General features: G+C 36.7%; 1 protein-coding gene across 1 annotated transcript in view; it reads right to left on the bottom strand.

Annotated features, from left to right (window-relative positions):
* Positions 1-18659, bottom strand: part of dgkb (diacylglycerol kinase, beta) — a 67905-nt gene that overhangs the window by 15250 nt on the left and 33996 nt on the right. Inside the window, 2 exon segments of the mRNA XM_077209052.1 lie at positions 8077-8269; positions 8591-8681. Of these exon segments, the coding sequence (XP_077065167.1) occupies positions 8077-8269; positions 8591-8681 (284 nt within the window).

Below are 18659 nucleotides of genomic sequence, written 5' to 3'. Positions count from 1 at the left end.
AGACTATTCATTTCATACATTAATAATCTTTATCTCCTATTCTGTACATTGCATCAATTCTGTATCTTACATGCAATTCTATATTGCTATTACAGTCATAGATACCCAATGGGTGCTAGGAAGTGATATGGTGAGCAGGTGTTTTGCATCATAGCTGTTACTACAAAATATATTTTAGGATGGCTGGAACACTATTGACCAATCGGAAGACAAGATCAGAATAATATGTTTTATGAACATAAATGTGAGTCACACTACAAGTCCATTCGCATATTTAAGCTAAATGTCACTTATGTGCAAAACCATATTCTAGATGTACCTAAGGGCAATGCAGGGATACATTTCTTAAATATGCAAAAGCAAAAACATAAAAAACAGTGTTGGTTCCAGTCGTCTGGCAGACCCCACAGTTAATGGGGTAACAAATTCATGGATTGTTGTACCAACCCTGTGTTCAGCTGTTGTCAAGGAGACAGGCTGTGAACGAGGCCTTGCTGGGATTTGAAAAAGTGTGAGAAGTAAGAACTGAATGTGTGTGTTTGTATGAGTGTACACAGTCCTTGGACCACTATGGCTCTGCTCTTTAAAAGGGTCAGGCTTGCCGACTCGTGAGGCTGAGAGCTCACACTGAGGACACCGTCAGAGTCAGGCTGAGGGGATTTCTAAATGCCTAAGGGAGCGAACACTCTCTACCTACTGCCTCACATGCTCTGGGAACTGTCATCTATTTCAAATGAGAATTTAACAGATTATTAACACAAATGAAACACTTCACAAGAAGTTACATTAAAAAAAAAGTAACCATTTGCATTCATTTCAATGACAGGTGATGTTCGGCTGGGAAATGATGCTCGCAAAGTTTCTGCATGCTGGTATAGTTGCTTCATCGGCACTCAATCACCAGAGCCATAAATGCCATCGCTCAAGATCCAGGCAGTAGAAAGTAGAAGTAGAAATAGAAAGTAGAAATAAACAGAAATTTCATGCTGTTTAGAGCTGGTGGAACATACAAAACTTTAGGCTATACTAATATTCAAATTAAACATCCAAAATTTAAAATCAACTAACAAAAATAAGTTAAAATGTGAAAAATGTCATAATTAAAAAATATGCAGAATTTTGATTAAATTAAATTATAAACAAATAAAAATTAATACTCATAAAAAATGCATTAAAAAAATTAAATTCACATGAAATTTTTGAATGGCTACCAGTTAAGAAAGAATTTGAAGAAGAATTTTGCCCAAATAATGTAGTTATGGCATCTACCAGCAGGGGTTAACAGGCCAAACCTTAACCCCTTTATCTACAAATACAATTCGGCACTACTAGAATTACCAAAAGGAATTGCGAAAAGGATGGTTTTCCTGAACACTCAAATCAAACTGCCAATCAAACAGATAGCTCCGCCCCAAACTGACACGTGACACCATTGATTGAGCCAATGTTGCTCTACTAGGCTGTAGGGATATTAAAACAAACAGAGAAATTTTTGAAAGTGCCACAGAACCGTGTTTACACTTTTCAGGGAGAAAATCAACTTTCAAATAAATTTCTAAAGGTCTCTGCATGCTAAGCTGGAATAAGAAAATGTATTTAACACTGAAAAATGTCAAATCTCCTTCACGTTTCAACACAAACCTCGCTTTCTTTTGCACATGCACACACGTACACAAGCCATGTGCACCTGATAATGGTGTTTTCTTGTCACCTGTTTTTTTTTTCTGTGTGATTGAACAGCCAGTGTTGCTCATGACGCACATGGAGCGACAGGCGCAGGGAGGGCTGAGGTACGCAGGAGGGGGTTGGGGGGGCTTTCACACAGTGTGTCAGGGGACATCAGTAGCCCCAGTGCAGCCCACGTCCATGCTGAATAATTCAGCCCGCCTCCATTCCCTTCCACCTGAGGAGGCCTGTCTCCTAGTGTCACCAGCGGGGCCACTCAACGGCTCCCGAAAGGTCAGACTCTACCCCATCTGAGAGCCGGGCCTCTGGGGCTAATGCACTCCCTGTTTACCATCCAGCTAATGCTCCCTCGACTAATCTGACAAGCACAGGCCTCTCACCTTCAGAGCTCCTTCAGATGAAGCCGTATCTACAAAGGCTTTCAAAACCACCAGCAAGGCGCCCGGGCTAAGTGCCTTCTCTGGTCCGAACCTGTGCTCACGGTCGCCTTCTCGCCAATCAATTGATCTTCCTTGCCCAGAGTAAATAGAATAGAATGGAGCGTAAATGTTTTTTCTTTCCTGCTCTCTTTTTCGGAAGCCAGTTTTATTTGCAAAGCGCTCTGTTACTGCTTTAGCACAACTGAGAGATGCAGCAGGGATGCAGCAGGATATTAGAGCAAACATGCATGATACAAATGGGTGCATTTATCAGCGTCTGACTCGTATTGACTGAAATTAAAGAGTGCAAGGGGCTGGATGAACTGGAAAGACGGTCACAGACTAACGACAACTGAGATAATGGATTGGTACTTGGGGTTTAACTGAGGTGGACAGATTAAAGAGTTTAACGAATGTGATACTATTGAGTTAAGGCGTGTAAAGGTACAGATATTGATATACTGTACAAAACATGAATAAGTATACTCATATTAGAGGTTATATTTCATTTTCACCCCTATTGACTGAAAAGAAAGCAGCTGGGCCAAGCAAGTAAACACTTTAACCACTGTAAACAAGAAAGTCTATCTGACAATCTCTTTCAAATGGGTGATTTCTCATCAGGGAACATCAAATACTGTGATTGTAAGACTCAAACAGGCTCAGACGTTTCACCCTTCATTCTGCTCTTTGTGATCCAAAACGTTCCCATGATAACGGCCCAAAGAGATTCTGTAAAACTACAATCAATGCTCTCAAAGCGGGCATGATACATGATTTTCCCCAACGTGGTGACAACCGGCGTACACATTTCTAGATTAGTGAACAGCGCTCTGCCTTGATGATCCTCCGTGGAGGGAACATCTAAGTGTTTGTCTCAAAAACAACTCTTTATTGTTCTTTGTGCTTTGACGGGATTTGGCCAATTTGACAAAATGTAAATGGGTCTGACCAGCATGTAAAGTGATGAACCACAGTTTGGATTATTTTTAAATGTATAGGCAGGTTTATGGAAAATACATTATATGATAAAATAGACCAGAATACTTACTGGAATGTGCGACAATGTATGCGAATTACAGAATCCGCCACAGAGTAGTAAAAAGGTAATTGTGACTTAAAGGGGTCATGAACTGAGAAATCAAATTTTCCTTGAGCTTTTGATACATAAGAGGTCATCATACTGTAAGAATATCCTGTAAGTTTCAGAACTTCCTTGTTAGTCCAAAAACACATTTTATTGTTACTAAGCCCAGCAAACGACTCGTTCTGGAATGTGTCTATTTATGAAGTAATATATAGGTGAAAGATCGCCTCTGTAGAAGAAAATCAACATTAATTTTCAACAATGTGAATGTCTCAGTTGAGCATTATTTATTTGTAAGCAGTACATTTCGCAGTGGATTCTTTGGTAAATCAGTCACAATTTCGGCGCAGGCTTTGCAAACAGACTGTTATGATATGGACTTGACTTCGCATTATGACTTTATATCCACATTATGACTTTAAATCTCAAAATGTTATGTGTGTTTATCTCACAATGTAACTTTAAATATCACAAATGGGACTTAATATCTCACGTTATAACTTTGTGGTAATGTTTTCATACTTACATTTTTACTAAGAACCATAAACAAAATGTTGAATATCTTTCAAAGATCTGATACCACTAACCTGGCGGACTATGGCATTTATTTATACATTATTTCAAGCGGACTGTCAAAAATCAACTTGTGTTCAGCATTCTTACTCTAGACAATCATGTAAAGCCAGCCAATCAGATTAGAGCTTGCCAGATTTGCTTTTCTAGTTATATGTGCAATAACAATAACCCTTAAACATCTGTGGGCGGTCCAAGGGCATACCGTATAATTCTGAGACTACAAAGAACCAAAGTTGCACGAATTAGCTTGAAATTGTGCAAACTTTGTAGTATGAAAAACAAGAATTTGCTTGATTTATTATGGTAATCATTTCAGTACACTTGAGCACAGCTAGTGGCAACAGCAGACGTATGTGATAGTAAGTCTTTAGAAAGTACAGTTATCGAAACCCCAATCAGCCTGGTTTTACCATGGTATAGTTGAGTCTGCTTTGATTAGACAGGTCTGTCCACCAACGCTAGCACAAGCCATTACAGAGCCACTGACAATCCCAAACACTGACATTAAAACTGCACCCCTTCAACCCAAACAAAAGCCACTCGCCATGATTCAATGTGTCACTGGTGAAATATTCATCATGAAAGAAAAGTTTCTCTGAAGTTGCCTTTGATTAATCAGGTGTGAAGACAAGGACTTTGCAAACCAGTGATGTTAAGGTGACCCTTAAAGAAATGTTCCAGGTTCAATTTAAGTTAAGCTCCATTGACAGCATTTCTGACATAATGTCTATTACCACAGAAGCCAATTTTGACTAGACCAGTAGTGGAAAGTAACTAATTACAAATACTTTCGTCACAGTACTTGGGTAGATTTTTCGGGGTTTTTTTTACTTTCTTGAGTATAATTAAATTGTGGTACTTTTACTCTTACTTGAGTAGAATAAAAAGAAAGTATTCAACTTCGCTACATTTATTTTTCACCAAAAGTACAAAGTACTTTGACAAAGGTGCCGAAGGAGCAACAGGGCAAGCTGACATTTGACAGACACTTTTCAAACTACTGCGATGGAGCCCTGCGCTTCAGCAAATAACAGACAGATCTGGAGCGCTTCGGCCAATAACAGACAGGTCTGACTCAGGTGCTAAACCAATCAAAAGTTCGGCTGGGGGGCGGGGTACTCGTGTTTTGAATCAGTATCGGTTACGTTTCAATTCGGTGAATATGCTCATATTCTGATTTTAAATTTTAATTATGGCAACTCCTGAAATGGGTAATCCCATTGATAATACCAGAGCACTGAGCAGTTTAAGTAAATGAAAAACTCGGCTCATAACATAAACGCAGTTATTGCACTGACGGAGCAAGAACAATGTAAGTGTCTAAAATATATCCACACACAGTTCAATTAAATGGTAAATCTCGCCCTCTTTAACAACATAGTTAAACGAAATGTACGAAGCAAACTTTGTACAAAGCTGAAAAACCTCAACAACAGTGAAATAAGATCACAATATTTATCTGTCAATCAGATGAACGTAAAAGTGTAGTTCGTTACTATAGCAACAGTGGGCTCCCAGCACTTTTTCGGTAGAACGAAAAAAAAGGAGAATTTAATTTAACATGTTAACCCGTACCCCACTTAATTTTTTTTATTCATACCTCTCACTTATTCTTCTTTGCTTTCAATTATGAAATTTAACTGAAACATTCAAATGATCTTACCTGGACTTACTATTCAAAATCACAATACATGAAATACAATGAAATTTGTTTCATGTTGCTTCTTAACACAGAGTATGTATTATTTTATTACATATACAAGCTATGTTGATTAACATTGCTATAAAGGGTTAGTTCACCCAAAAATTTAATTTACCCCATGATTTACTCGCCTCAAGTCCTTCTAGGTGTATATGACGAATACAATCACAGTTATATTCAAAAATGTCCTGGTTCTTCCAAGCTTCATAATGGGAGTAAATTGCTGGAAAAAAATTGGAAAAAAACTAATTACAAATTACAAATTGCACGGCTCCAGTGGGTTACTAAAGGCCTTCGGAAGCGAAGCCCTGGGTTTTTGTACGAAACATACCCATATTTATTACTTTATAATCTAAAATAACTTGCTTCCGCCAGACGACCGTATGCATACTACGCAATTCGACTTGCGCCACAGGAGTAAAAGTGGAGCGCTTTTATCACGGGTGGATGCACTTTTTTTGGGCTTCAAATGTTCTCCAGCCATTCACTGCCATTGTAAAGCTTGGAAGAGTCAGGACATTTTTTAATATAACTCTGGATTGCATTCATCTGAAAGAAGAATGTCATATACACCTAGGATGGCTTGAGTAAATCATGGGCTAATTTTCCTTTTTGGGTGAACTATGCCTTCAAATACATACATCATTCTTATGAAAATACCTGAGATAGATGAACACAGATATACTATCGCTATCATGTGTTTGTCTTTATGTTTCAGTCAAAACGTCCCTATTTGCATATTATTATAAAAGGCATTTCCTTTATATAGTTTAATACTTCTATGAATCTCACTTGTGGACTTTCTGCATGAGGGATGAATCAGTACTGGGCTTCCAGTATGAAAGAAACCGATGACGTGTGTGTTTAGCGCTCAATATCGCTATCATCTCCCCATTTTGGGTAAAAATAGAAAAATAATACTAAAGTACTTTGTACTTTGTAGTACTTGAGTAATTTTAAAGCAAATAGTTATTTACTCTTACTTGAGTCGTATTATTTGTCAGTACTTCTAATTGTACTCAAGTAAATAATTACTTAAGTAGCAATACATTTACTTAAAGTAACACTAGGTAACTTTTCAACCTTCATAATATATTTCCAAGTCTGTTGTGATGGTACATCGACTTACAATAGGTTAAATGACACATCTGCCATAGCCTGAGGGGGGCTGTAGCGTTTTTAATCGTACTTTTAAACTTCGGGTTTCGGGTAGTAACCGGCGAACAAAGAGAACTACAAAATTCGCCTGCTTATACGTAACTTCCACCACCACCGCCACTTCCTTAAAATCGGACGTGCGAGCCAAATGTTATAGTCATGGCCGAAGCAGCACAGAAAAATAAGAAAGCAAAGGTTTTATTGGAGCAAAGCAAAAAGAGAAAAAGAGAAAGTGATCGCGTTAAAGGCAGAACGAGGATCAACATTGGGCAAGTGTTTTCTCGCTGGAGTGAGCTGAAGGAGGAGGCGGGGTGCCCGACCGATAAGGACTTGGGTGTCATGCTTTTGGACTAGTAAGTATATTGCTTGCATACCATCTCTTTGTTTTGTTTTTTTGTCTGCCTGACTATGTTCCGGAAGCTATCTTATCCTCCGTTTATCTTCATGAATCAAGTTATGATAGTAGAGTAGCATATTATCAATCTGGTAGCTAGTAAACGATATTCTAGTTTTTGATGGTTAGCTATCGCTGGCATTCTCGTTCTGATTTGAACTTTGCAATCGATGAAATGCAAATAGCAAATGTTTGACCTAAAAAGTGTACTCTACATGTACAAAGAAAAAAATCAAATGAAAGCCTATGTCTAAACGGCGTGTACAAGTTTGGTAGGGGCTACATTCTTGCAAGTAAATATATAAGATGTACAAAATCATATTTTAGGATACCTAACATGTCTGTGATATTTGTTTATTTGTCTTGCCTCAAGCTATAACGCAAATCGATTTGTAAAATTTGCAGATTCATTTATGGTAGCTTGATATTATAATATTGACGATATATGGTTATTATCTACCACTCAAAGATTGCATTGAAGTATCATATAGATTCAGTAAAACGGTAACCAAAAGACTAGGCTGCTATAATGACGCTGGCTTATAAACGTGATCTGACGTTTATAACGTGATCGCGATCATTTGTCGTTCGAAAAAAAATAAAACCCATGAAATTATATTAATATGACATGCTGAAATATATGCCACTGTACCTGGGATGAAGACATTTCACACGCGACGCAAGCAGAACACCTGCATGTGACCTCGTCCTACAGTGTTCAGGGCTATCATGGTTGTCAACAAATGCACGTGCATGGATGACAGAGTTTACGACAGTAGTAGAGGACAATACTGTTTCCCAACTGTAGGGGGACCCCAAGAGCAAAAGTTACCTGGTGTTACTTTAAGGACAATTTTTTAGTACTCTTTCCACCACTGGACTAGACCTCCAGTAAAAGTAAATGAATAAAAATAAAAACAAATAAAAGAAATGATTGAAAAATTCAAAATAACTATAAAAACTGTATGGGAATCAGAACCCAACATCTCATTCATTTTGCCCTGCATAGTAGCCTACAATACAATTTGTGATATGAGAGCATGCGTTTGTATACCTTGGACAGCAAAAATTAGTTGTTTGGGGTCAACAATTGTGGTCTTTTCTGTAGACTTCTTCCCTGTTCTATGGTGACCCCTCCGTTTCTTGCTCTCTCCCCATAGTTTGGAACCGCCGTGCATGCTGGGAATATTCAGGATGGCTATGCCCTCTAATGAGATGTTGCTGAGGTTTAGGGTGATACCATCACACTAAAAAAACATGGGAAAGAATCGCAAGGCGTGTTTATGTACAGTATATATATATTTAAATAATTATTATACAGTGAATGAATCGTTCAATCAATAATAAATAAATAAATCTACATCCGTTGTATTAGCACAAGCACACTGAAAATAAATAGCTCTTTGTTATAATAATACAAAAACAACAAAATCCTGAAAGACATTTTGGCAAAATGTATTTTTCTTGTATTAAAAGAATACGCCACCGTTCTTTCCAGTGGTTTTGCAGGGGGTGTTTAAGCGTTAGAAACCCGATAAGGCATGTGGTTTCTCACTTATTCTCATTACCTCCACCTCAAGATAATCATGCAGCTTCTTGCAAGTTGCTGAGAAGGTTTCCGAGGTGCCAAACTCGAAGTACCAAAGCTTATTCTTCATCCTGAAACCAACAAGTTGCATCAGATTTTTATGGATAATCTATTTTTTATAGTTCATTAACAATCATTAGGTGAGTGGTGTGGCGTCTTAAAATGAAAAGGTTATTTATTGGCATCTATGGTTTCATGAAACCTTTTCTTTGCACAAAAGGTTCTTTTTAGTGGAAAAATGTTCTTCAGATTTTTTAATTATTACTTGCATTAAGAAAAAATATTTCTTATAAGAAACTTTCACCAAAAGGTTCTTTGAGGAACCCAAAATATTTATTTTATGGCATTGCTGCGTTGTCTGAGCTGGTAACTACAGTAAGAATGCATGATATATTGGTACCATAATGATTATCAGACAAAATTGAATGTTTGTGCATGGACAATTCCCCTATTTTAACATTTAGGTGATTACATGCCTTACTTTTATAGCTTTATTCTTTAAAAATCTTAATCATTTAATAATATTGTTAATGTAATCTTTAGCAAATCTTAAAATGAATATTAATTTTTCATACTGTACATTATACTATTTTATACTACAGGGCGGTTGAATGCTTGAATCTGATTGGTTGGCGAACATTCTAAGGTGTGCAATTATTTTCAGGGAAACGGGCGGCTAAAGTATTTCCAGCCAGGTCTTGACCGCATTACAGTTCCAGATCACTTCGCCAAATCAATTCAATTATTTCAGATGTCCATACAGTTTACAACAGCAATTAAAACTAAAACGACACTGACCAAGCAAATAAATATAGTAAACAATAGGATACAAATGACAAATTATTTCCATGTTTTTGCCACACAATTAGGTTTTATTATATACGAAAAGAATGTACTTTCTTTCTCCCACTCGAACGGCAAACGCAGAAACGCGCACACACATACAGTACGGACACACACTAGCACTGAAACGTGTTGTCAGTGCTGCTCTGATGATTTTATCTGTAAAATAGTTTAACAACTTAAAAGCTACATGACATTTCTCATGAGGTAATAACAGCGCTGTTCTTGGAGCAGATTAACTTACAGTTTCGCTGTTAGTAGAGATGCTGCTGACGAACACGGTTACCACCTCAGGTGTGCATTATTTTTCTAATAATTCAACGGCCCGTCATCAATTATTCCTTACGTGATGCCTAAATTTACTTGTTGCATTTAAAACAATTGTTTCAGTCAAATTAGTAATTTTTGAGTTATCGGACTGTTAAATAATTAACAGTTTAGGGCAGAATTTTATTATCAGTGCTAGTAAACTAGTAATTGCAAGACTGTGGGTTCAAAACAAAATGAATGAATTTACAAAAATGCATCACCTAAAGTAATTCACAATAACTGTCTGGTCCCCATCTTGGCATGAAAATGATCCAGGACGACTCAAAAACTGAAGCACATGGCGCAAACCCCTACCATCACAGAGCCCAGCTAGGGTTCAGAGAGGGTAATCTAGCTGCCCCTTCAATTAAGAGTGGGTTGTGGAGCCGGACCCCTGTCCCCCACCCCACACAAAGTCTCTCTGGGACCAGGATCATGATCAGTGACCTCACCAGAACAAACCACCATCTGTTTTCATTACCATAAGACACACACACACCTGAACCTTCTACAGAAAAGACCAAAACACCAAGGATTTAGAGAATTACACAATCCCAAGCATAAAAATGGGATCTAGTTATTGGAAATATGGGAAAAAAATTAAGACGTAGATAGTAAGTGGCATGAATACAATAAAAATGCTTTAGTTTTTGGAGTAGACTAACAAGCACGCAGAGATCCATGGTGATTGTTAGCACTCTTAAAAATAAAGGTTTCTTATTGGCTTATGAAGAACCTTCTATTGCACAAATTTGAATCATTGTATTTGAATCATCATAATTTGAAGGAAAAATCAAGTTAAGAACTGATCATTAAAAGGTTCTTTGGGGAACCAAATTTGGTTCTTCAATGGCATCGCTGTGAAAACTTCCTTTTGGACCCTTTATTTTTAAGAGTGCATAAAAAAAAAACATGTGTGGTATTGTACAATAAAATATAAATACAGAAAAGACGCATTATGTTTCTAACATCAATCTGTGCCTCTATAATTAAAAGGGAGGTGACAGGTATTCTTCCCCCAATTTCACACAGAATGGATTAAATTTATATTAATGGCAACAGCACTTCTTAAATGCCCATAAACTGAATCCGACCAAAATCCTCGCATCAGTCGCAAATCCACAACAGATTATCAATCAGGGGTCCGCGGCGGGAAGAAAACCTTTTAAAACACGCTGATGTGCAGTAACTGTGCAATAAAAAATGGCCCCCTCTTCACTGCATCCCAGCCCCAGCAACCCTGGATCTATTAGTATAAGCAGGACAACAATCGCTGAATTATTGATTTCCTCATTAGACTTTTTGTCAGGACCATTTAGTGATGTTAAAAATGAGCTTTCATTAGCCACTTGCAGGAGAACCTCGCTGCCTTTGATTTATAATGTGCAACATGGTCAATATACGGCAGAACTGATGAGGAAAACACGGCGCACACGGAGAGATGGGCAATGCACACCTCACAGATAAAACGGACACACACTTCTTCATTGTGACGGAGGCTGAAAACTCTCCTCCCGGTGTGTACTTACAGTTACACATACATTTAGGACATACAGGATGCCTGGATTAACATATGCTTCTTATATGTCTAATTAAAAGATGCATTAAAATCAAGAACAGAATGTTGAAGGATGGTTTGTTAGCATAAGTCATATTGAATGAGAAGGTTAACACACACACTGTACAGGTAAGTGTCTGTGTTACATCATTTGAACTCATTTTGACTGGAACTCTTACTAATAATTTGTTTCAAATTCTCTCAAAGAAAATTTGGTTCTAAATAAAAATTTTAAACAACTAAAGAAACTTGATACAGCTTTATATTACATATAGTTACAACTTAAATATAGTTTGCTTACCAATGTCAATTGTATGATGCTTTATGATATTTTTGACAACAGAAATGGTCAAGGTAAATTGCACTTGTATAAAAAGTAAAAGATGAAAAGTCTCTTTTTGTGAGACAGGTAGGGGAAAAAAAACAGGTTTGGAACAATAAAGTTAAAAAATAAAAGCCAAAGATGTTTAGCCAAAGATGATGACAATGAAGAAAAGACTCAAAATATATATAGTTTCATTATAGAAGTTTATCAGGATCTCGAACATATTGTAGATTTTAGACGACGTGACTTTTCGCTAGACTTCACCTCTGAATTCCAGTATTGCAAACATTTGAGCAAAAGATCTGGATAGATTGTGCCAAGATGACTCCTTAGTCGATTCCCTCCACTTAACCTAACAAGAGTGCTAAAGCGACAAATCAAGCCGATCCCTTTGCTCATTAGGTAATTAGGAGCATCTCATCTCTTCAATCGGATTCCCATCTGTTCTGTTCCCTTTCACCGACGCACACAAGTAGGGCTGATAGACGGGTCACATCTGCACTCAAGACTGTAGGAAAGATCCATGCACACACTAGGAGGGCTGGAATGAAATTTTGGATTATTCTAAAATTGAAACAGGTGTAAATGAGGTTACTGAGTCAAACAAAGTACGAAAAATGTACATAAAGTGATGCGAATCAAAATTGTGTCAACTATGTGTCTTTGCAGTGGTACTGAATAGGGACCTGAGGCAAAGTGTGACGGTTGCGTTGTCGACCCGAGGCGACTTTGGCTCTCGTCACTTTCTGCTGCGTCTGAGGAAGGCAAACATGGTCTTGTCATCGATTTTTCTTTTGACACCTAATCTAACCTGTAGTGATGTACGACCTCATTCTCACACTAATTTCTTCTTTATCTGAGGTGATAAATATCACATTGATATAACTACCTCTGTCAGGATTGCTCTGATGCACTGTTTTGTAGAACATGACACTTCAAGAGAGAGAGAGAGAGAGAGAGAGAGAGAGAGAGAGAGAGAGAGAGAGAGAGAGAGAGAGAGAGAGAGAGAGAGAGAGAGAGAGAGAGAGAGAGAGAGACTTGACAAGAGTTTGGGGTGATTCTGTGATACTCTTCAAACATTCTGATTAGGGTTTGTCCTAAAACTGTAAAATTCTCTAAAACCCAATGGACAGCATGCTTAAAAAAATTAAAAAATTATTATAAATATATTCAAATAGAAAACTTATATATATATCCTACACAAATTAAGTATAGGATATAACATATATATATATATATATATATATATATATATATATATATATATATATATATATGAATATATAGGAACTGCAGGCGATTCGTAAAATAATGAAAAGGTAATAATTAAGTAAAAATATGTTAAAATGAAACAATTAAAATAAAATGCTTACTAAAAATATTGCACTTGTTTATGCTGTGTAGCCCCTCAATTTTCTTATTTTTGCAATTCCACAAAAATGTAAGCCTTTCCAAACATATACAAGCAATAGGCTTTTTTAGAAAGGAAAATGTAAAAAGTCAAATTTGGGAGAATCTTAAAAATTAAAATAATTATGGAGAATCTGTACATTTTTAATAATTGACTGCCTTTTTGTGAATATTAAATATTCATGTAACTAAAAAGTAACTGTATATAGTAACTGTATATGTCTGATTACAAGTATTTTAAAATGTAATATAATCGAATTACAAGTATTTAATATTAGGAATCTGATTAAGTAATCCAGATTATCCAAATCCATTATGTTGCTTCTTAAAATACATCGCTTTGGACTAATTCTAAGGCAGGTATCCTTTGTGGAGAAACAATCCCAGAATGCATTGCAACAAGTTCAGTGAAAGAGTAATGCATTTAGCAGGTAGCTTTTTTTATAATTTTTTTTTATATGTTAATAACTTTAAACCAACCAAAAGACTAAGCTTAAATAGTTTGGTGTGTGCGCATTTTGGAACGAAAAGAGTAAAGAGAGGCCTGTCATGCGAGTAGAGTAGGATCTCTCGACTCAAAGTGATGGTTAATGGCTGGAGAGTTCCCTGACAGCTGGCGGCCCTGCAGGAGTCAGTGGCTCCGAATGGGGCTGCGGGTACTGAAGAGGTTGCCGGAGATCTCAGCAGGGAAAGGATGCCTTTCTAGTGCCGCTGGGCTTTATCTGACTACTGGCCATACCACAGGGACCAAGTGCACATCCACACCTAAAACTCAACTACAGCTCTGTTGTGTACAAGTGATCTGTGATACACTACAGTCATCAGTGCACATGTATAACACTCATTCTCTTGTACAGTAAGGGCTTCCCTGTGGAATTCTGCTCCAGTAAGGATGGGGAATGTCTCACAGGCCCTGCAGATGGAGACCAGCATCTGCCAACTGAGTCTAAGAGATGCAACACAGGTAATCAGATGACAGCAAGTCCTGGCACGTCTACAAACATGAATGAGACTAAACCATAGAGGATCTGGCGGATGGCAATCAATATGAAATCAAACGCAATGGGGTCTTCCAATAAACCCACTACAAAATATTTATATTTCAAATAAATGATGTTTGTTCTTACTTTCTATCCAGCATCTGAAAAAAAATTGCTAATAATAATAATAATAATAATAAGGAATTTAGCACCAAAGCAGCATATTACAATGATTTCTGAAGGATCATGTGACACTGAAGACTGAAGTAATGATGCTGAAAATTCAGCTTTGAGATCACAAGAATAAATTACATTTTAAAATATACTAAAATAAACAAGTTATTTTAAACTGTAATGATATTTCACACAATTACTGTTTTACTGCATTTTGATCAAATAAATGAAGCTTTGGTTAACATAATAAACTCCTTTGAAAAACATTTTTATAAATATTACCAACCCCATACTTTTGAACAATATTGTACTTTATTTTGAAAGATGGCGACCAAAGTCCAAAATGACAAAAAGCACCATAAAAGTATGATAAAATTGGTCCATGTGAATTATAGATCAATTTGAACTCTTTAAAAAAAAAAAAAATTCTGACTAATGAAATTGAGGTCCAAAACAACACTGGACCCCATTGACGTTCATTGTATGGAGAGAAAAAACACAGAGGCACTTATCAACTTTTGTGTTTCAATGATTACAGATTATCATTCAGGTTTGGAACAACATAATGATGAGCATATGAGAATATTTTGAATGAACTGCAGTCTGTGGTTGGAAAAGTCCAATAAAGAGACCAATAAAGAAAACAAACAGAAGACACTGGTGAAATAAATAAATAAATAAATAAAATAAACACACACACACACACACACACACACACACACACACACACACACACACACACACACACACACACACACACACACACACACACACACACACACACACACACACACACACACATATATATAGTCACAAGGCTGTAACCATCATACATACTGAGGGGGATAATGTTCTGTTTGATGAATACGGGTGTTGAAATAGTTGATTCTTACAGATTTATACATTTGGTCTCTTCAAATTCCGAATATGTGATTAAAATCCTGTATGTGAAATTAAAATACATCACTTTTCTGTGATTTTTTTGATGTGATTAGTGTTGATACCCAACTACATGGTTGTGCAACGTGTGAGATCATCTTCTAACGTTATGTATGTAAAGTGCCAAACATCAGGTGGAGTTGTCTGCTATTTCTGTGTGTAAGTAGTGTGTGAACATGAGGAGGTGGCTGGAGCTGGGAGGGGTTTGAAAGTCCAGCAGGGATGGGGACAGGGCCACAGGTGAGATCTCAATAAATTACACTCTGAAGTGGTCATTAATTATAAATGACATCCCAGTCAGACCAGCGAATTCATTTGAAATGAGGAGCAGTGTGCATAGCGCTGGTGCCCTGGGCCCTGGTGAGATAGCTTACGTGTGAGAGAGAGAGAGAGAGAAAGCAGTGGGTCAAACAGTCTTAGCTCCTGTATTAGCTTTTTGATGAGGTCCCTCATTACGCTAAACGGCCCTCTATGGTTCAGCCTCCCTCCGACTTGAAGAAAGGTTAAACAGAGAATAATTAAAGATGACCGCCTCAGGCTGAGCATGTCACCCTTAAGGAGACACTCTGGTCAGCGGTAGGCTGTTCAAAGACGGCTCAGTAGAGCTCAAGTGCTCCTCCCTGGTCAGTATCATACGGCTAAAATAAATCACACATTAATAACACTTGGCGTGAATGTGGAAATGGCTACAATGCCAAAATTAACAACTAAAAGCCTTGAGAAAGTCTTTAAAAATTGTACAAATAGAATCAAAATTTTAGGGTCAGTAAGATTTTTTTTATGTTTTTGAAAGAAGACTGCATTTCTTTGATCAAAAAACTGTGATATTATTCAAATTTTAAATAACAGTTTATTATTTCAATGTATTTTAAAGTGCAATTTATTCCAGTGATGGCAAAGCTGAAATTTGCTCAGACATTTCTGCATCAAAATTTTTTTTTTGTTGTTTAACTAATTTTTGGTGGATTTATTGAGGAATATAAATTTTAAAAGGACAGCATTTATTTGAAATAGAAGTAATAAATATCAAAATCAAAATATTAATTTCCTTCTTAAAAAAAATCTTACTGACCCCAAAATTTTGAACAGTACTGATAAAAAAAAGTAAATAAAAAAATTTGAAAGATAAAAGTAGGGATGCACCGATACCACTCTTTAAGGATCGAGTGCGAGTACCGATATTTTTTTGTACTCGCCGATGTACTTGTACTCGTCAAACTCAATCTTTCCACAGAAGTTACTTTAAAAAGAATATATAGCTATTATTGTTAGTATTGTCAAATCTGAATTTAATATGGGCTCTGCATCAAACATTGTAACAGGCTTTCAAATGGCATTGTTTTTTTTAGATGGCAGTGATGATTAATACCACTTTAACACAATTTCAGTATGGTATTGTGGTGGAAAACGCAATCACATGCTTATTTCTCAAGGAGACAACCGCAAGACCACACATTTAAAAAGACAGCACACGTAGTGTAATAATAAAGTTCCCAAAGCCGAAGACAACTGAGACACTTTCTTTTCTCCTTTTTCTCATCATCTTGAAGACAGAGATTATCTTGGAAGCGCATGAATGATCAGCGATGAGAGAGAAAGTGTACTTTAACGAGTCCATGTGACGCTGCCTCTCACTGATTGTCTGCTTTTAATCCTCGACCTCATTATCACCCTCTGGTCTTACTCCAGCAGTAAATTAATCTATCTGCAAAGTGTCAAATCTTCTCACTTTCCTCCTGGTAATCACCCGAGGTGCAAATAAAACTAGGGAGCCGGGTTCGCTCAAGACCCCGCGTCCGTTATCAACAAGACGATGTCGTGTTATAATTAAAAACCAATTGGCCATTGTTGGGTTGCTCATTAAGCCTGTTAAATATTTGTGTCTTCTCTAAGGTCAATGCAATGACATTCAATAACAGGCAGTGTTAACAGGAAAAACATGTTAGAAATTGGAATAGTTGCATGGAGAAAACAGCCAAAAAGTCATGAAAATTATGCTAATTTCAGTGCTACGTTATATCAAGAAAGAGAAGACTGGCACAATTGTACAAATGGCCTAACATAGATATGCTAGAAATATGCTTGCTAGCCTAAAGCAATATGGTTAATGGTCTAAAAACATTTTGTATGAAGTAACCAATAATGCACAGGCAAAAAACATTGATCAAAATCCACCTATCAAACTTGAAATAGCCCCCGTTTCATAGAACGGTATCAAAGTCCATAAAAAAACCTCCAGCACCTTTAACTTTAAGCAAGATATGCATGGCCTTTGCTTCAGTAATATGATGATATATTAAAACAGTTATATATTTGTAAAAGGTTCCTAGAAAAATCTAACAAAAAAATCTGCAATACCTTCCTAACTATGATCATACATTATTGAGAGAGAAAAGATACAATGTAATAGAGAGATCTAAACCCATTCTCTCATGTGAATTATTTATCAAATTCAAATAACAGATGGTATAATTTTCTTAAAATATCTTAATCATTATTCAAAAGACACAGTGGTATAAAACGGTTCCTGTACACATAATCAAACAGCATTCTGATCACACAAGAGTCTATGTGCCACACAGATCTGAATCAACATCAACAGTCAACATTTATGCCTTCTGTCTTCTGGCCAATCCTGATTTCCCTTAAATTAAAATGTTATCTGCTCGCCAGCTTTGAAAAATAGTATCGTACGTAGAAAGTATAATTATCATTTGATTATTAAAAGACTCTCCTGAAGGTCTTGTGTCATCACGGTGATGGAAAAATGATTTCAAACTACCCAAGCAAATTCAATTACCCAACCAATTACTCGCCTGCGTTCGTACTGACTTATTGGGACATTAAATATTAATGGGAGCATGGATATCAAATTTGCTCATCATTAGAAGGTGCACACATTGTGGGCTAATCACAGATGTTCCACATCACTCAGATCCTTTCAGCAAAGAATGAAACACTCCAACACAAAGGAGCACCTACATCTGTTGCTTGAAAGCTCTGCTAGTGTTAAAATATTAAGAATAGTACATCTTTTTACACAGAGTAAACCTGTGTCACTATATGTTTGAAATCTGACATTTGAACTCAGTAATGGACTTAAATTTCAAATTTCAAGTAATGTACCCAGCACTGTATATATATATATATATATGTGTGTGTGTATATTATCATTATAATTAATTAATCGATTTTTTATTAGACTACATCCTATCCACTAATGGTGCATTTAAGTCCTTATAATTGTGAAGCTTGTGGCCTTAAACAATCTTTCTAGATCTCTTAAGCACATATTAACTTCTAGTATCACATTAAAAACATTCTTCTTTAAGACTAAGAGCCAGATTTACTAACAACTTGCGCCAGCGCAAATCATCTTTTGGCGTTTAAAAACTACTGTCAGGATTTAAAGACACGCAGTGAGAAATTAGCGCTGAAGAGGTTTGGACACAGTTATTTTTGCGGCTGACCTTATTTTATATGCATGTTGTAAGAGTTTCCCTTTCAGACG

The sequence above is a fragment of the Siphateles boraxobius genome, unplaced genomic scaffold (assembly GCF_051911475.1).
Source record: "Siphateles boraxobius isolate OS27281-9 unplaced genomic scaffold, OSU_SipBor_1 6, whole genome shotgun sequence".
Lineage (NCBI taxonomy): Eukaryota > Metazoa > Chordata > Actinopteri > Cypriniformes > Leuciscidae > Siphateles > Siphateles boraxobius.
The sequence above is the reverse complement of the archived record's forward strand: the minus strand, read 5'-3'. Positions and strand labels throughout refer to the sequence as shown.